Here is a 20,553-nt window from a genome sequence, read left to right on the forward strand (position 1 = left end):
TCTCTCTCTCTCTCTCTCTCTCTCTCTCTCTACTCTCTTCTCTCTCTCTCCTCTACCTCTCTTTCCTATCTACTCTCTCTCTACTCTCTTACTCTCTTTACTCTCTTTATCTCTCTCTCTCCCTTACCTCCTATCTCGCTACTCTACTCCTCTCTTTACTCATCTCTCTCTATCTACTTTCCTTCTATCTACTCTCTCTCTTTACTCTCTCTTCCTACCTCTTCTCTTTCTACTCTATCTTTCTCTATCTCTACTCCTCTCTTTACTCTCTCTTCTACTTATTCTTCTTATCTACTCTCTCTTCTTTACTCTCTCTTTCTAACGTTATTTCTCTAATCTATCTCCTCTCTCTTTACTCTCTCTTTCTACTATTGAGAGAGAGAGAGAGAGAGAGAGAGAGAGAGAGAGAGAGAGAGAGAGAGAGAAGGGCCTGGGCCCTGACAGTAAATCTCAATAAGACAAAATAATAGTGTTCCAAAAAAGCTCCAGTTGCTAGGACCACAAATACAAATTTCATCGAGTCACCGTTGCCCTAGAGCACACAAAAAACGATACATACCTCGGCCTAAACATCAGCGCCACAGGTAACTTCCACAAAGCAGTGAACGATCTGAGATACAAGGCAAGAAGGGCCTTCTATGCCATCAAAAGGAACATAAAAATTAACATACCAATTAGGATCTGGCTAAAAATACTTGAATTAGTTATAGAATCTATTGCCCTTTATGGTTGTGAGGTCTGGGGTTCGCTCACCAACCAAGAATTCACAAAATGGGAAAAACATTCAATTGAAACTCTGCATGAAGAATTCTGCAAAAATATCCTCCGTGTACAACATAAAACACAAAATAATGCATACAGAGTAGAATTGGGACGATACCCACTAATTATCAAAATCCAGAAGAGCCGTTAAATTCTACAACCACCTAAAAGGAAGCGAATCCCAAACCATCCATATCAAAGCCATCACTTACAGAGAGATGAACTTGGAGAAGAGCCCCCTAAGCAAGCTGGTTCTGGGGCTCTGTTCACAAACACAAACAGACCCCACAGAACCTCAGGACAGCAACAGACTTATACCCAACAAAATTATGAGAAAACAAAAAGATAATTATTTGACACTTTGGAAAGAATTAACAAAAAACAGAGCAAAGTAGAATGATATTTGGCCCTAAACAGAGAGTACACAGCTGCAGAATACCTGACCACTGTGACTGACCCAAACTTAAGGAAAGCTTTGACTATGTACAGACTCAGTGAGAATTGCGTGCGTGTGTGTAAATGTGTGTATGTATGTATGTATGTACAGTGGGGCAAAAAAGTATTTAGTCAGCCACCAATTGTGCAAGTTCTCCCACTTAAAAAGATGAGAGAGGCCTGCAACTATGACAGACAAAATGAGAAAAGAAAATCCAGAAAATCACATTGTAGGATTTTTAATGAATTTATTTGCAAATTATGGTGGAAAATAAGTATTTGGTCACCTACAAACAAGCAGGATTTCTGGCTCTCACTGACCTGTAACTTCTTCCATTAGTGAATAGAGGGCGCTGTTTTCACTTTGGGGAAAAATCGTGCCCAAATTAAACGGCCTCGTACTCTGTTCTAGATCATACGATATGCATATTATTATTTACTATTGGATCGAAAAACACTCTGAAGTTTTTTTTCGCTTAAAACTTTTTTTTTGTGGAAAAAATAATTTTTTCCTTGTTTTTTTTTGGGAGTAAAAACGAACTCATTTGGCAGCAAACTTTCAAATAGGAAGTGAAAATTCTGAAAATGGGGCTCTGTTGTCAGCCGTTGCCTATTCAATTGCCTTATATTTATGGAATCTGTATGCTACTTCATTACGCCTTCCACTTAGATGTGCAACCAGGCAGTAGAATGTTGAATGGGTTGCGTCTAGCTTGATGTGAGCCGAATGAGAAGCTTTGGAGTGACAGGTCCGCCCTATTGGCCATTATTTAGCGCGCACCAGGGACACCCCACATTGTCTCTGAAATGCGTTAGGTATACCACGCGAAATGCTCCGTCTTTGGAATTTATTGGATACATATGAGGAAAAACATCATAAGATGATTTTCAACGAGTTTTGACCAGTTTATTCAAGTTTATGTGACTTTGGAATTTTTCGTTCCATGCGCCAAGAGTGGATGACATGTGCCCTTCCCACAATGCTAGCCAAAGTTGCTAATTCGACAGAGAAAATGGACATTCTAAAACAAACAATGATTTATTGTTGCGAACTAGACTCCCTTTGCCACTACATTCTGATGAAAGATCATCCAAAGCGTAAGAGAATATTTATTGATGTTATTTCGATTTTAGTGGATTGTTGGCTCCAAATGGCGGAGAAGCTGGGCGGCTGTCTCAGAATATTGCATGCTGTACTTTGCTTACTAAATTATTTTTTAAATCTTACACAGCGTTGCATTAAGAACCAGTGTATCTGTCATTTGCTGTACAACATGTATTTTTTAGTAAAGTTTATGATGAGTTTTTTGGTTAGATTACGTGACTGTCCAAAATTTCTCCGGCAAATTTGGTGCATGTATCGGCGCCCGTATTCACAAGTGTAAAACCAGGATTTGTGAGCTATAAATATGCACAGTTTTCGAACAAAACTAAGTGTATGTCGATATGAAACATGATGTTATCAAGACTTGTATCTGATGAAGGTTGTTCAAAGTTAGTGGAGTGTAATAGATGTATCTTCGTTACTTTGTGGGTTTTGTGAAAGCTATGTAGCGGTGAATAAATCGGCGTTGTTGTGTTTGTATTGTGGTAAGGCTAAACATTAAAACGTATATTGTGTTTATCGCTAGTTAAAACATTAAAAGAAGATCAGAAGTGAGTTGGCTTGAGCGAATTTCAAAGATCTGTATCTTAGTTCATTGCTGATTGACTTGGTGTAATGGTGTGGAAGTTAAGAATATTCCAAAAAAAAATTAATCTTTGCGCCCGCACTGCGGAAGGGCGAGTGGAAATGGTTGTGGGTGTTCCGCGTAGCGGAACCCCGGGGCGAAAGAGTGTTAAGAGGCTCCTCGTCCTCCACTCGTACCTGTATAATGGCACCTGTTTTGAAACTGTGTATCAGTATAAGAGACACACTGTCCACAACCTCAAGAACAGTCACACTCCAAAACTCCACTATGGCCAAGGACCAAAGAGCTGTCCAAAGGACACCAGAAGCTAAGAACGTGTTTGCATGACCTGACTCACGAAGGCGGCTGTGAAGACTGAATCTGCACATAGCGTAGCAGCTTGGTTTGAAGAAATCAGCTGTGGAAGGCAATTATTTAGGAAATGGAAGACATATAGACCCACTGATAATCTCACTCGATCTGGGGCTCCACGCAAGATCCTCACCCTGTGGGGTCAAAATGATAACAAGAACGGTGAGCAAAAATCCGCAGAACCACACGGGGGACCTAGTGAATGACCTGCAGAGAGCTGGGACCCAAAGTAACAAGCCTACCCTCAGCAAGGGCATTGAGAATGAAACGTGGCTGGGTCTTCAGCATGACAATGATCCCAAACACCACCGCCCGGGCAACGAAGGAGTGGCTTCGTAAGAAGCATTTTCAAGGTCCTGAGAGGCCTAGCCCAGTCTCCAGATCGCAACCCATAAGAAAATCTTTGGAGGAGTTGAAAGTCTGTGTTGCCCAGCAACAGCCCCAAAACATCACTGCTCCTAGAGGAGATCTGCATGGAGGAATGGGCCAAAATACCAAGCAACAGTGTGTGAAAACCTGTGAAGACTTACAGAAAACGTTTGACCTCTGTTCATTGCCAACAAAGGGTATATAAAAATTTATTGAGGATACTTTTGTTATTGACCCAATATTATTTTCCCACCATAATTTGCAAATAAATTCATTAAAAATCCTACAATGTGATTTTTTGGATTTTTTCTTCTCATTACCGCCTCTCATCTTTTTAAGTGGGAGAACTTGCACAATTGGTGGCTGACTAAATACTTTTTTGCCCACTGTTATGTATGTGTGTGTGTGTGCGTGTGCCGTGTTGTGTGGTGTGTGTGTGTGACTAGTGTGTGTGTGTGTGTGTGTGGTGTGTGTGTGTGTGTGTGTGTGTGTGTGTGTGTTGTGTGTGTGGTGTGGTGTGTGTGTGTCTGTGTGGATGTGTGTTGTGTGTGTGTGTTGTATATGTGTGTGAGTGGGTGTTTATTCTATTAGAATGTGAACTCACCTTGATAGGCCCCGTGCTGAAGCAGATCTTCCGGCTGGGTGGAGGGTCCTCCTCTTCAGGCAGCCCAGGTTTCTCATGACAGCTGGACTCGGGCTCGTATGGCTCATCATCCTCCTCCTCTTCCTGCTGGCTCCCTCCAGAGTCCTCCCCCACTGCGCTGTACATTCTGATAGCCACCTGTTCTCCCCCTGACTGATCCTCCTTTACAGTCCTCTCTTCCCCCTCTGCTGTACCCCCCTGGCCAATCTCTCCATCTCCACCCTGCCTCCCCCTCTCACTGCTAGTGCCCTTGGGAGAAGTCTCCCTTACCTGGGCCTCTCTCTCTGTACTGTTCTCTCCATTCTCCAGAGAGAAGTGGTGGATGTCAGATTTAACTATGGTGCTGCTGGGCTCCAGGTCGCCAGAACGATCCTCAGACTGGCCCTCAATTTTGGCCTGGGACCCAGAGTCTGGCCCAGTCTTATCCCGGCCCTCTCTGGGCTCAGGGAGTGTGTGGCCACTGTGGCCTCCATTCTGCCCTCCGCTTTGGCCATCGGAGGTGGAGGAGGATGAGGCCCTGAGGCTTCTGGGAGGTCCATCCTGGTCCCTCTGGCTGCGGCCCCAACCCCCTTCCTCCTCCTGGCTGGTTGGTGGGAGGGCAGAAGCACGATTCGCCCTCTTAGAGATGATTTTGGAGTTGAGCTGCACCCCCACCTTGGTGCTGACCCCCCGGGAGGGCAGCGGAGGTGTGGAGGAGAGGCGATGCAGGTTGTTGCGGAGCTCTGAGGCCCGCTCGAAGACAGCGCTGAGCTGGGAGACGGTGGGGGACACGGCCTCGGTGGTGTCCAGGCTGTCCAGGGACTCTGTGCTGCCATTGAACCGCGCCACCACGTCCAGCCTGCCATCCTGGATGCCCAGGCCCGAGGTCTGCTCTGTCTTCAGCAGGACCCGGTTGGTGGCAGCGGCCTGCTTCTCCCGCTCCAGCTGCTGGGCCGCCTGCTGTTGTTCGAAGATCTTCCGTGTCTCCTGCAGCTTGGAGTAGCTGGGTGATGAGGCTAGGGGAGCCTGCCCGTTCTCAGCTTTGGCATTAGGGTCGAACCGGTTAACCCGCTCTGAGACAGTGGATCCCAGCTTCAGCAACGCGCTGTGGTCCACATTCTCATTCAGGCTACCGGCTCTGGGGAGGGAGAGACGCACTCTCTCAGTAGTCTTCTCTGGGTCCTCCCCTCCCTCCGTGCAGGGAGATGTGCTCCCTGGGCCTTGCATCTGCTGGAACATGTTCTTGATACGGTGCACATTGGAGCCATAACTCCTGCGACCRCGGGGGCCTTCCTGCATATGATCGCCTTTTGCAGCATTGTCCTTGGCAGGCCTCAGCGCCTGCATCCCCGCCTCGTATGCGTTCCGGTGCGGGGATGGGCTCCTCAGCGTCGAACCGGAGCCGGTGCTTTTGGAAGATGAGGAATCGGTCTTCATCATGATCAGTCAAGMATCACAACCGCTGCTCAGCAACGACATATTTGCCTTTCCTTTCCTCGGTTGTCAGCAAAAATTGGTCCGTTCTCACCGACAGTCAATTATGTTGGGGAGACGGTGAGCCTATGTGCCGTGCCGAATAGAATTGAATAGCAGAAGAGAATAAAAAAACGACGGTATTGTTTTAGGCTGCGTGCATCCAGTGTTTTCCTATGGAAATTGAAAACGATACATTAGTATTGAACGCCAACCTGACCAAAAACCCGGATAAAATGCCCTGGTTACAAAAACATCCCTGCAGAAAACTGGAACAGTAACCTAATGAACGCTGGATTTTCCACTGACGAAAGATTTATTCCGTTTAATCCCTTTTCACCAGCAGCAGCATCATTTTGATCTCTTGATTTTCTGAGCTGCTGATTTTTGCCACGGTGTCCTCTTCGCTCGCGTAAAACGGTCCGTGCTATCCGGGTTCCTTGGGACGTCCCAACTCTGGAATTACCTTGTTGAAGTTGACATTTAAAATGGTTAAGGTTAGGGTTAGGTAAGGGTAATGGTTAAAGTAGGGGTTAGGGTTTAGGGTATGGACGTCTCAAGGATTCCGTATAGCACTTACACACGTTAACGCTGCTGGGGATCGGGCGCAACGGGGTCATAGCGCCGGTCGTTTCACTGGTCCTCTACGTTTTAATTCCTACACCTGGAATATAAATTTAGTGATAATCAATATATTTGTGAGGCCTACACACGTTTTATATCATTAAAATTATATCAAATAGACGAGCCAAATAAACATAAATCTACTTTATTCAAAGAATTGGGGCACTTTAGGAACCCGAGGGCGTCAGATTACTGTGTCCGTTTAATATTGTCGCATGCTGCACCCACTACCTGTCTGGCCTACAAGTTTGATATAATACAATGTTTTAGCAGTGAGAGACATTGTGACATTCTTGTGAGGGCGTAGGGTAGACTATTTCCTCAGCTTCACTATAAAACCCTACCATGTTGGTTTGTAGGCGCTTCAATTGTAGGCTATGTCGCCTAGTCTGGTTCTGCATCTCATGCGCTCCATACCGGGTCCGTCTAATGCGTTTTCCATAGCTACGAATAAAGACTGTAAATTAGCTATATCTCAGAATATGTAGGCAGATCAATTTTAACGTTACGATCAGAAAAAATATAACATAATATAAAATCACAGTGACGGGGGCAGACATTTTGATCAAGAGAAACCTTTAGAAAATATGCACTTTTCTCCAACACTAAACATACAAATATGTATTTTACAGTTATAAGGAAGGTGAAATCTTAGTCGTTTTATAAATTGATTATACTATATTTACAAAAAATAGAAGTCATTTCAAGCCTTATTCATGCCGTTTAGTTGAATAGGAAATACATCATGAGTACCTGAGTTTGGGTCCTAAAATATGACTACACCTCTGCTTGTTTACAACTGTTTTTACAAGAAAGGTGAGATTTGAACCTTTCTTGGAGTATGCTTTGGTTGTGTTTCAGATTGTGTTCCCAATAGATAATGAAATGGTAAATAATGTATTGTGACATTTTGAAGTGAATTTTATTGTAAATAAGAATATATGTTTCTAAACACTAATACATTCATGTGGATGCTACCATGATTATGGATAGTCCTGAATGAATCGTGAATAATGATGAGTGAGAAAGTTAGACTCACAAATATCATACCCCTGCAAAAATGCTAACCTCCCCTGTTATGGTAATGTTTAGATGTAATCACAGCTCCAAACAAGATGGCAGACTGGACAGGCTGATTTATTTGAACAGTCAAATTTAGTCAATGACAACAAGCTGATTTTTATTTACATTGATCACTTATCCTATATATAGCAAATTATCATTTGTGTTTTACAATAGATATTTTAGAGAACTTACCAGTGATAAAATAGCTTTATAGTAAGAACAATATTGTGCTGCCAGTATATATGCTGATGTCCGATAACAGTATGTGAAATGACTGTAAATATAATTTCAGCASCTATGTCAAGTGTATTGTTGTATGCCATGAGGCTGAGTAGTGGTGTGGACACRGTGTTCAAGTGCAAATCAGTTCACTGCCCGAGTTCCATGTTATTTGCAACCTCATGTAAATGTAACCTATCAAATAGTGATATCCTTTGGTGCTTGTGTTCCTATCTACTTGTACACAGTGTGTGTGGCCAGTGTGCTGGTGGTCAAGGCAGATAAAGGATTATGCACCTGTGGGAGCTATTTGTGTTCCAGCTGTAGAGAGAGATTGTCCAGAATGAATTTGAACCCTTCCTAAAACACTATGGTAAGGCGGAGATTAAGTCACCTCTTTAAAAACAGCAGAACCTGAAGTTTGTGATTAGACCTTTAATGATTGACCAATAGCAACAACGTAATGCATTCCCAAAGAACAGATAAATGTTTATTGTAATTTCTTCACATTTTTTCATTTAAAGCATCATTACATTTACAGGTGTGTCACAACTGACATTCATGCAGCAGTCTGCAGTGATCAGCATTTACATAACATTTGAATCATTTAGCAGACACTCGTATCTAGAACGACTTACAGCAAATTGGTRGGTGTCTAAACTCTCCCATTCTGAAAAGCAGGGCGGGTCTACAATGATCCCATGTTATTTATGTGCAACATGCAGTCCTTCCCAGCTGGCTTCGTTTTACCCAGAGGCACTCCATGATAACAGTTTCCTCTACAGCACCCCGCYGGCCCAGGGAGAGAGTATGATAGAAGTACACAGTACAGACTCATTAACTAGGGGCCCCATATAGCACCCTATTCCCTACATAGTGCACTACTTTTGACCGTAGCCAGGCTGAGGAATAGGGTGCCATTTGGGACACAAACACTGTGTCCTGAGGATCAAGTTTAAAACTTAACTCAGTTGAAATATGATTCTGCACTGAAACATTTGAAACATATTTGAAGCATGAATTGCATAAAGAATATTTCTGGGCACCGTCTGGAGCCTGTAACAGTATAAGGATAAAACATCTCTCCATTTCAGATCACAGTGACTAACAAACAGAATACTTTTCCAGCAGCTACTCTTTCTGGGGTCCAGCAAAATGAAGGCAGTTATACAATTTTAAAAACGTTACAATATATTCATAACAGATTTCACAACACACTAAGTGTGCGCCCTCAGGCCCCTACTCCAGTACCACATAGCTACATCAAAATCCATGTGTACGTGTGTGTATAGTACGTATGATATCGTGTGTGTACGCGCCTATGTTTGTGTTGCTTCACAGTCCCCGCTGTTCCATAAGGTGTAGTTGTATCTGGGTTTTTTTATCCGATCAGAGCCTTATGGGCTCTAGTCAAAAGTAGGGCATTATAGTAGTGCCATTTCAGATACACAGTGACAGTAGTGAATATTTGTTTATTTATTCCTCCAACTGGCCTTGATTTCAGAAAAAAGAATGCCCTACCAGGCTGAGACTCAATACAGTAGATCAACCTGGTGACCCAGCAGGGAGTAGTCTACTGTTTCTACTACTAGTAGAGACTCAATACAAGTAGATCAACCTGGTGACCCAGCAGGGAGTAGTCTACTGTTACTACTACTAGTAGAGACTCAATACAGTAGATCAACCTGGTGACCCAGCAGGGAGTAGTTTACTGTTACTACTACTAGTAGAGACTCAATACAGTAGACTACCTGGTGACCAGCAGGGAGTAGTCTACTGTTACTACTACTAGTAGAGACTCAATACAGTAGATCAACCTGGGGACCAGCAGGGAGTAGTCTACTGTTACTACTACTAGTAGAGACTCAATACAGTAGATCAACCTGGTGACCAGCAGGGAGTAGTCTACTGTTACTACTACTAGTAGAGACTCAATACAGTAGATCAACCTGGTGACCAGCAGGGAGTAGTCTACTGTTACTACTACTAGTAGAGATCAATACAGTAGATCAACCTGGTGGCCCAGCAGGGAGTAGTCTACTGTTACTACTACTAGTAGAGACTCAATACAGTAGATCAACCTGGTGACCAGCAGGGAGTAGTCTACTGTTACTACTACTAGTAGAGACTCAAACAGTAGATCAACCTGGTGGCCCAGCAGGGAGTAGTCTACTGTTACTACTACTATAGAGACTCAATACAGTAGATCAACCTGGTTGACCCAGCAGGATAGTCTACTGTTACTACTACTAGTAGAGACTCAATACAGTAGATCAACCTGGTGACCCAGCAGGGAGTAGTCTACTGTTACTACTACTAGTAGTACTATACAGTAGCTCAACCTGGCCCTAGCCTGGTGGTCTGGTTTGATTGGGCTTTAGCCAACTCGTTTGTCAAAAAATGTTGCTACAGCACATATGGGACCCGGCTAGCGCAACTCCACACAGAACACATACTGCTTATGGGAGAGAGGGAGAGATCTGGCAAAAAAACATTCTGGTTAAAAATACTTGAATCAGATATAGAACCCATTGCCCTTCATGTTTGTGAGTGAGGTCTGGGGTCCGCTCACCAACCAAGAATTTATAAAATGGGACAAACACCAAATTGAGACTCTGTACAACGTAAAACACCAAATAATGCGTGCAGAGCAGAATTAGGCCATTACCCGCTAATTATCAAAATCCAGAAAAGAGTCGTTAAATTCTACAACCAAATAAAGAGAAGCGATTCCCAAACCTTCCATAACAAACCATCACTTACAGAGAGCTGAACCTGGAGAAGAGTCCCCTAAGCAAGCTGGTCCTGGGGCTCTGTTCACAAACAGACCCTACAGAGTCCCAGGGCAGCAACACAATTAGACCCAACCAAATCATGAGAAAACAAAATATATTTACTTGGAATGAAAAAAAAAAAAAAAAGAGCAATTCAGAATGCTATTCGGCCCTAACCAATGAGTACACAGTGGCAGAATACCTGACCACTGTGACTGACCCAAATTTAAGGAAAGCTTCGACTATGTACAGACTCAGGTGAGCATAGCCTTGCTATTGAGAAAGGCCGCCGTAGGCAGACCTGGCTCTCAAGAGAAGATAAGCTATGTGCACACTGCCACCAAAATGAGGTGGAAACTGAGCTGCACTTCCTAACCTCCTGCCCAATGTATGACCATAGAGACACATATTTCCCTCAGATTACACAGATCCACAAAGAATTWGAAAACAATCCCAATTTTGAAAAACTCCCATATCTACTGGGTGAAATACCACAGCGTGCCACCACAGCAGCAACATGTGTGACCTGTTGCCACAAGAAAAGGGGCAAACAGTGAAGAACAAACTACATTGTAAATACAATCCATATGTTTATTTAATTTTCCCTATTTGCACATCGTTACAACACTGTATATAGACATAATGACATGTTTCCCATGCCAATAAAGCCATTAAATTGGAGAGAGAGAGCGAGAGAAAGACAAAGAGAGAAAGAGAGAAAAAGAGAAAGGATAGAGGACGACAGGAAGAGCACAATATTCCACTTAGATTATAGATTATGATATTTGGTCTATACCACCACCTAGTGGATTAACTTCAAAGTGTACCAGTAAATTCCAARTCAGGTATACAGTGCATTCAGACCCCTTGACTTTTTTCACATTTTACCACGTTACTTATTATTTATTCTAAAATGTATTAAATATATTTTTTCCATCAATCTATACACAATACACCATCATAACAAATCAAAAACTTGCACATTTTTTTTTTAAATAAATACAACTGAAAATCGCATATACATAATTATTCAGACACTTTACTCAGTACTTTGTTGAAACACCTTTGGCAGTGATTACAGGCTCGAGTCTTGTTGGGTATGGCGCTACAAGCTTGGCTCACCTGTATTTCAGGAGTTTCTCCCATTCTCTGCAGATCCTCTCAAGCTCTGTCACGTTGGATGGGGTGGGTCACTACACAGCTATTTTCAGGTCTCTCCAGAGATGTTCGATTGGGTTCAAGTCCAGACACTGGCTGGGCCACTCAAGGACATTCAAAGACTTGTCCCGAAGCCACTCCTGCGTTGTCTTGGCAGTGTGCTTAAGGTTGTTGTCCTGTTGGAAGGTGAACCTTTCCCCCTGTCTATGGTCCTGAGCACTCTTGAGCAGGTTCTCATCTAGGATCTCTCTGTACTTTGCGCCGTTCATAATTCCCTCAATCCTGACTAGTCTCCCAGTTCCTGCTGCTGAAAAACACCAAAGCATGATGCTGCCACCACCATGCTTCACCGTTGGGATGGTGCCAGGTTTCCTCCAGACGTGACGCTTGCCATTCAGTGACGCTTGCCAAAGAGTTCAATCTTGGTTTCCTCAGACCAGAGAATATTGTTTCTCRTGATGTGCGAGTCTTTAGATGCCTTTTGGAAAACTCCAAACGTGCGGTCATGTGCCTTTTACTGAGGAGTGGCTTCCGTCAGGCCACTCTATCATAACGGCCTGATTGGTGGAGTGCTGTAGAGATGGTTGTCCTTCTGGAAGGTTCTCCCATCTCCACAGAGGAACTCTGGAGCTCTGTCAGAGTGACCATCGGGTTCTTTGTCATCTCCCTGACAAAAACCCTTCTTAGTTTGGCTGGGYGGCCAGCTCTAGGATGAGTCTCGGTGGTTCCAAATTTCTTCCATTTAAGAATGATGGAGGCCACTGTGTTCTTGGGGACCTTCAATGCTGCAGAAATATATTGGTACCCTTCCCCAACTCTGCCATGACACAATCCTGTCTCGGAGCTCTACGGACAATTCCTTCAACCTCATGGCTTGGTTTTTGTTCTGACATACATTGTCAACTGTGGGACCTTATATAGACAGGTGTGTGTCTTTCCAAATTATTTCCAATCAATTGAATTTACCACAGGTGGACTGCAATCAAGTTGTAGAAACATCTCAAGGATGATCAATGGAAACAGTATGTACCTGAGCTCAATTTCGAGTTTCATAGCAAATAGTTTGAATACTTATGTATTCACCTTTCTGTTTTTCATTTTATTATACATTTGCAAACATTTCTAAAAAACAGTTTTCGCTTTGCAATTATAGGGTATTTGTCACGACTCCCACTGAAGGTGGCTCTCCTTCCCGTGCGGGTGGCGCTCGGCGGTCGTCGTCACCGGCCTATTAGCTGCCACTGATCCTTTGTTTCCCCCTTGTCTGTTTATTAGTTGCACCTGTGTTTAGTTAGGTTAATTGGTTGGGCTTTATTATCCAGCCGGCCCGCCTGCTGGTTGTGCGGGATTATTTTCAGTATACGTTTGTACTCGACTGTAAATCACGGTTGTTCGTGTATGGTGTTTTTTGCTGAAATGTTTAGTTCCCCCTGTTTGGGGCATTTGTTTGAGTTGGCGTCATTTTTACCGATGTGGTGTAATAAAGTATCGCTACCCTGAACTCGCTGCTTGCTGCGCCTGACTTCTTCCTCCACTACACCCCGGACGTTACAATATTGTGTRTAGATTGATGAAGAAAACATTTAATTTAATCAATATTAGAATAAATTAGGCTTCACTATTCTACCTCACATGGTCACACACAGTATCTGCGCATGTGAATGCGTTCGCTTCAGCGTGGTAGCCAGGGCACCAAAACAGCTGAGAGTTTGATCCTTGAGCTCAACATTCTTATGGGGGAATGAATCCCCATTTTATTCACTTTTCTCTCTATGTGTATTCTGACGCAAGGAAACGATGAATAAGGTCATGCGAACCTTCTGGTTCCAAGAGGGAAATCATCTACTTTACTTTTTCCTATATAAATAACACCATTCTCCATGCACTGTAATTTACTACTTGTTTAGAGCTATTGATAAGAGCTAGGTAAATGAGTAATTCGTTTGGATAAGGGAATTGTAAATATAAATGACAATTGTTTTTTTTTAATCTATTTTACCTTATAATCGCTGGAGACAAATGTGAAACCAGTCATATGGCAACAAAACTGAGGCATATCAACATATCAACTTTCCCATAGTAAAGTTGATGAAATGCTGTGCCATTGTGTATCATTTAAATTGTACAGCCCTTTAACTTGCAGTGTTGGGCACTCTCGAACGTCTTAATTATAAGCTACCCCCATTTTCTCCGTTTCCTGTTTCTATCATGTTAATATTAATATATAATAATAATATTAGCCACTATCATTATCGACTGTGAGTAGACTTAATGACCACACATACTCAACTACCAATTCACGGTTAGTTCCCTTCAGATGGTGTAACCAACTATCATTCCATTTAATTACATTGTATTGTTTACCTTAATTTGCATCCTCTGTAAACGTCGTCACGGCCATGTGGTTGTTGCTGAGGATCATTAGTAACACTTGATAATAAACAATTACATGTAGGCTAACTGAATGTTATAAAGCAGAGTGGAGACCAAGCCTTAACCGCTTGATCCCGACCCGACGAATGGCGTACTACTTGGCTGTGTCATCACACAGTCCCATGGATAGTGCAGGCAATAGACCAGGGTATAGCACACTATTGTACACTATTCTCCCTTTATAATTCTTTTACACGTATCTTCCAACAATAACATGGGTTAAAGAACTGAATGTGGCAATTTCCAGAATGAATCAAACCACCGTTTTTTTTATTTTGGTGTGTAAAGGCTCTCAAGACCTGTTTTTTAAAATGATTCATAAATACTTTCCTAAACCTAATCATTGCTATTAAATTCAACCATAATGGTCAATTCTTAATTTGTTTTAGCAGGGAAAGCATTTTTTTTACCTTATCATTGGGAGGCATATAGCCTACATGTRGTGGTAGAATGTTTCTTATATATATAAATATTCCATGTTTTTTCTAAATAAAACCCCTAACCGACTCCATTATTGTTTTAATGGTAATCTCGATCACCAAATAGCCTGTGTAATAATTATGTAATTACCATGTAATAACATTTGTCCAAAGATGTCTTATTAATCAGAGGAGCGCTGCCAATGACGTGCCTAGTACTTAACATACTACTATCAAAGAGAAGCAATTTAGGAACACAATTTTTAAAAAGCACAACAAATAGACTACTAATTACAGGGTAGCCACACAGAGGCATCATCGACTCATCCACTTCATCCACGTCGTCTTTAGGAAGACACATCCTCTTTAAAAAAGTAAATAACAGAATAAAAACTCCGCGTGTCATCTGCGCTTCATTTTCAAAAGAAAAATACGGAAGATCTATAAAAGGACATTGTAAATTTTGTAGAATCACATCCACATAATCCACACGTTTCAGCATGTCTTCTTTTTGTGACTGGATTTGTGGATGTGTAGCGCCAAGCCTGGTTTGGAGGCTATCCATCTGGAATGGAACTGTCCGGAAGTCTACGGCCGGAAACAAAAACACGTAGATCTGCAGTGGGTAGACCACAGACCCGTGTGAGGTAGATAGACAGTAGCCCTCACAGTAGCCTAGTCTAATTCAGAACTGTTCCACCGAAAACCTCCAGGGTTCAGTACAAGACTACATGACTAATTCTAGGATCCCAACAAAACGGTGACAAGGCTCAGAAGCTCCAATCAAAATGTGTGATTGCATGTGTGGCCGATGTGAAATGGCTAGCTAGTTAGCGGTGGTGCGCGCTAAAAGTGTTTCAATCGGTGACGTCACTCGCTCTGAGCCCTAGAAGTAGTTGTTCCCCTTGCTCTGCAGGGGCCGCAGCTTTTGTGGAGCGATGGACAACGATGCTTCGTGGGTGACTGTTRTTGATGTGTGCAGAGGGTCCCTGGTTCGCGCCCGGGGCGAGTTAAAATTGTTACACATGCAGATGGTCATGTATATTATGGTCAACTCATATTTATTCTTGCAAAATTACTGTGTCATTGGAAATTAGGAGCACTGGACATTTAGAAAATGAATCGTTTTTTTCAACCAAACCAACTAGAATGTTTGTACTATGTTTTGCGCTGTTGTGTTGCTACCATGCTCTGTTTTTATGTGTTGCTGCCATGCTGTGTTGTCTTAGGTCTCTCTGTATGTAGTGTTGTGGTGTCTCTCTTGTCACGATGTGTGTTTTGTCCTATTTTTTTATTTTTATCCCAGCCCCCATCCCCGCAGGAGGCCTTTTGCCTTCGGGTAGGACGTCATTGTAAATAAGAATGTGTTCTTAACTGACTTGCCTAGTTAAATAAAGGTTAAATAAACGTCACTTGTTATCCCAAATGCTCCTTACCAATGTGATCTATGTCCTACAAGTCCCACTCATCAGGGTTTGAGTCAGTTGTAATAACTATGGCTAAGTTGGTTAATGCCTTAATATTATGTTTCCCAAGAACGGGACCAACATTGGCCTCTTTGAAGTTATGTGTTTGACTATAAGCCTACAATATTAGATTTTAATGAAAGTTAAACTTTTACATTATTTGGGAGATTATTTTATCAGTTGCCCAAAAGAAACTATAAAATATAAAAAAATTATAATCAGCCACGGTCGCTGAATTGTCTGTCGGTTTGATGTGAGCTGAATGGAGAAAACCAAGGGGACATGTCAAACATTGAGTAGACCACTTCACATGCTTTATTCAGCATCCAAATAATTAAAAACATCTTGATTTATTATACATGTACAACATCAGTACAGATTCTCTTTTTTCAAAACCATGAAAGTGTGTCTGCTTCTCAGATTTTGTAAAACTCTTTTCCTTTTTTAGAAACCTAAAACGTTTTTCTTCAACAAACAAAACACAAACATCAGGAGGGTTTGAGTGGTGCTTTAGTGATGCAGTGATAGGGACAATCACAAGGGTAGCATAGAGGGTGGACAAAAACATCAGCTGGGGAAATGAAATACAACTAAAAACAAAACCACTTCCCTAAATCCACACCAGACACCATTGGCATGCATTATATCCACAGTAAAACATATTTCAGAACTGTTAATTAACCAACACTTGACAAAGAAAACAATTGTACTAGCAATGTGTTGATTTGTTAGCACCAAAGATCCGATGGTTGTTAGCTAATTATGACAGGAAAGGATTGCTCTAGCAAACATATTATAGCATTATAGCACCTTTGACATTTGTTTTCTATCCAATAATATTCCTGTAGTGTAAAATCGGCCCTAGGGCTTGTGAAACATTTTGGGTAACATGGAGTTCTTCTCTGAGGTAGCCATTAATGTATTCAAAATTAATGTGAATGTTCAGGTGTTTTTCTGTCATGAATTTAGAACAAGAAGACACTTCACTGTCATTTTTAAGATTTATTTAATACCAGAAAATGGTACATAGCATTTGTTGCTTTCATTGTCCTTCCGCAGTGGTAAAAAACGGCAAAAAAGTCACCTGTATCTCATTGTGTTTCTCCATGGGGATTTTACACTTTATTTTACACTTATTTTCTTGTTGCCAGTGGAAACAAAATATTATTTTTTAAGTGTCCTTAATTGTTGTAAGTTTCGGTTGAAGTAGCAGTCCCCCAAATGTCTTTTCTTCAGAATCAAAAACATGCAAACGACGTCTTCAGCAGAGTAGTTTTAAGCTCGTGGACCAGTGGCAGCCAAATTAGTTTGTAGGTAATGCATAGAAAATAGAATTAGAGATGACTGCTAGAAAAAAAAAACAATTTCATGTCCATATTTCTTTTTGATTTTATACGAAGCAGACAGGGCCAACTTCCACGCCAAACTCCTGATCAGGTGCACCAACGTCCATAGGAGCGATGTCAATGATGGGCAGGCGAGATGTTTTTGATGTCTTGTAGTCGATGACTGTCTTGCCCCATGTGCCAGTATGTGACTATGGAGAGAGATAGAGAGCGAGAGAGAGAGAGAGAGAGAGAGTGAGAGCGAGAAAGAGAGAGAGAGAGAGAGCATAGGTCAGAATCAGAAACCAGTCCTAGTAAAGATGATTGATAACACACTAACCTCTATATAACCTCTGTTTTATTTAGTTACTTCATTCATCTTTAGTTTCATAACATGGATTTCACACAATTTTAAATTCAAAATGAGGACAGTAGAAGAAGAGAATAGAGGAGAGTAGAAGAAGAGAATAGATGAGAGTAGAATAAGAGAATAGATGAGAGTAGAATAAGAGAATAGATGAGAGTAGAATAAGAGAACAGATGAGAGTAGAAGAGAATAGAGGAGAGTAGAAGAAGAGAATAGATGAGAGTAGAAGAAGAGAATAGAGGAGAGTAGAAGAGAATAGATGAGAGTGGAAGAAGAGAATAGAGTAGAGGAAGAGAATAGAGGAGAGTAGAAGAAGAGAATAGATGAGAGTGGAAGAAGAGAATAGAGTAGAGGAAGAGAATAGAGGAGAGTAGAAGAAGAGAATAGAGGAGAGTAGAAGAGAATAGAGGAGAGTAGAAGAAGAGAATAGATGAGAGTGGAAGAAGAGAATAGAGGAGAGTAGAAGAAGAGAATAGATGAGAGCAGAAGAAGAGAATAGAGGAGAGTAGAAGAAGAGAATAGAGGAGAGTAGAAGAAGAGAATAGATGAGAGTAGAAGAAGAGAATAGATGAGAGCAGAAGAAGAGAATAGAGGAGAGTAGAGTAGAAGAAGAGAATAGAGGAGAGTAGAAGAGAGGTAGAAAACAGTAAAAGACGAGAGTAGAAGAGAGAATAGAATAACAGACATCAGAAGGGAGTTGAAAGATAAGCGAAAAGAGTAGAGGACAGTAAAAGTGGACAGTAGTAGTAGGTGTCTCACCGTGCAGCCGTCCTCGCTGACGGTGTATGTGAAGCGGCTGTTGCCCTCAGCTCTGATCTCGATCTCGTTGGATCCCTGGAGCAGTAGGGCCTTCTTCAGGTTGCCCGTGCCCTTGTCCATGTAGGCCACGCTGTTCTTGCAGTGGTACGTGACATTCTGGGACGCCTCGTTGGACATCAGGCGCATGAAGGTCAGCTGGATGTTGACGTCCTCTGGGTTGGAGCCCTCGCTACCGTACTGGAACTGGAGAGGAGAGGGAGAGGAGGAGGAGGGGGGGGTTAGTATCATGAAGGCAGATTTGTAGTGAAGGCAGGTCACTAAAACTTGAGTCCAAGTCAAGACCCATGTCCCCAGTAATCCAAGTTTGAGTGTAAGTCTGAGTCGTTTCTACCCGAGCTCTGACTGTAGTCCTTGTCACATGGTTACGCTGAATGGTCCTTACCTGGAAGCCGTTGTCCATAGACTCTGAGAACCAGATGTGCTTCTTCTCCCTGATGTTCTTGCTGGTATACCAGTTCTTCATGGGGACGGTGTCCTGGGATGGGTAGACACAGGTCTCTCCAGTCTCCATGTTGCAGAAGACCTGGACAGCATCCAGAGGAGAGCCCTGATTGGGGTCCACCCAGTACTGGCCTGTGGGTTTAAGAGAGAACAGAATATAAGCCATCAAGGTGCTTCAGGTGACCATAGAGGTCCGATAAAGTAGAAGTTATTATATTGATAGAGTTATTAATGTAGGTTGCTAGCTCTTTGATGTTTCCTTTTTAAATATTGAATACATTAAATCAAATCATTAAATCAAATCATTCATTCAACCAACCAACCAATCAACCAACCAACCAACCAACCAACCAACCAACCAACCAACCAACCAACCAACCAACCAATCAACCAACCAACCAACCAACCAACCAAACAATCACTGATCACAGCATGCCTATTTATATAACCAGTGTTTGTCTGGGGCGTGCGCTGGACTGAGCCTGGAACTTACCGCTCTTCCATTCAGGGTGGCACATCCTGATGTCACGGCACATGCGGGCGGGGTTCTTCTGGGTTCCCTCAGGGCTGCGGATGTTCTCCACCTTCTGGCTGAGGCTCTTCAGGGTGGTGTCCACCTCCATGTCACGGTCGTTCATCATGTCAGGCTCGTCAGCACGGTAGTGGTATCCTCCTCCTCCTCGCATGGGGTCAGGTCCCTTCTCCTGGTTGTAGATCGGTGCGACATGGAAGCCGCCACCAGCGGGACCTGGGGGTCCGGGCAGACCAGGAGAACCAGGAGCACCCTGGGTAGGGAAGAAGAAGACAGAAAGGGGTCAAATCTGGCATCAAAGGCTTGTGCTATGTGTGTGAGGATCTGTGTGTCTGCTTGTGCGTATGCACGGTAAATGTGGAGGTCAGTGTGAGACTTACAGCAGGTCCCATCTCTCCGTTGCGACCACGGGGTCCGGGGGGTCCGATGGGTCCAGGCAGACCGTTCATGCCATCTTTACCAGTAGAGCCAGAAGAACCATGGGGTCCCTGTAGGACACAGAACAACAACTCCATTAGAAGTCATATACCTTGAACAGGAAAAGTCACAGCGCTCACTCACCATTATTTAACTATTAACAACTTGACCTCTCAGCCTTCATCAGAGGTCCTATTCCTTCCATTCCAGCGACAACATCACTAATAAATGACTAGATAGGATATCCCTGCGTAATCTGATGTGTGGAATCTTCTTGTTAAGGTTAAGAACACAACATCACATACAGGATCATTCTATGAACAATGTTATCCAACTGAAGAGTGTTGTGGAGTGCAGGGCCAATGTTATCCAACTGAAGAGTGTTGTGGAGTGCAGGGCCAATGTTATCCAACTGAAGAGTGTTGTGGAGTACAGGGCCAATGTTATCCAACTGAAGAGTGTTGTGGAGTGCAGGGCCAATGTTATCCAACTGAAGAGTGTTGTGGAGTACAGGGACAATGTTATCCAACTGAAGAGTGTTGTGGAGTGCAGGGCCAATGTGTAACTTATATTACATTATCAACCATGTTCTATTGATGAACTGGGAGTCAGAGTCATACTCACTCGGGGTCCAGAAGGTCCGTTAAGTCCAGCAGGCCCAGACTCTCCAGGGGATCCCTGGAACCAGATACATCACATTAATCACACATTATATCACATTAATCACACATTATATCACATTAATCACACATTATATCACATTAATCACACATTATATCTCATTAATCACA

The 20,553-nt window shown here is 42.7% G+C and overlaps 2 protein-coding genes across 2 annotated transcripts in view; both read right to left on the reverse strand.

Annotated features, from left to right (window-relative positions):
- Nucleotides 1–6,265, reverse strand: part of LOC111977427 (neurabin-2-like) — a 52,161-nt gene extending 45,896 nt beyond the window's left edge. Inside the window, exon 1 of the mRNA XM_024006841.2 lies at nucleotides 4,213–6,265. Coding sequence (XP_023862609.1) covers nucleotides 4,213–5,670 — 1,458 coding nt within the window. The 5' untranslated portion in view covers nucleotides 5,671–6,265. The remainder of the gene's footprint in view (nucleotides 1–4,212) is intronic.
- Nucleotides 6,266–16,153: 9,888 nt separating this feature from the next.
- The window catches only part of LOC111978005 (collagen alpha-1(I) chain), a 47,868-nt gene continuing 43,468 nt past the window's right edge, over nucleotides 16,154–20,553 (reverse strand). The window contains 6 exon segments of the mRNA XM_070448721.1: nucleotides 16,154–17,398; nucleotides 18,313–18,555; nucleotides 18,755–18,945; nucleotides 19,307–19,598; nucleotides 19,726–19,833; nucleotides 20,387–20,453. Of these exon segments, the coding sequence (XP_070304822.1) occupies nucleotides 17,252–17,398; nucleotides 18,313–18,555; nucleotides 18,755–18,945; nucleotides 19,307–19,598; nucleotides 19,726–19,833; nucleotides 20,387–20,453 (1,048 nt within the window). The 3' untranslated portion in view covers nucleotides 16,154–17,251.

This window comes from Salvelinus sp. IW2-2015, linkage group LG18 (genome assembly GCF_002910315.2).
Source record: "Salvelinus sp. IW2-2015 linkage group LG18, ASM291031v2, whole genome shotgun sequence".
Lineage (NCBI taxonomy): Eukaryota > Metazoa > Chordata > Actinopteri > Salmoniformes > Salmonidae > Salvelinus > Salvelinus sp. IW2-2015.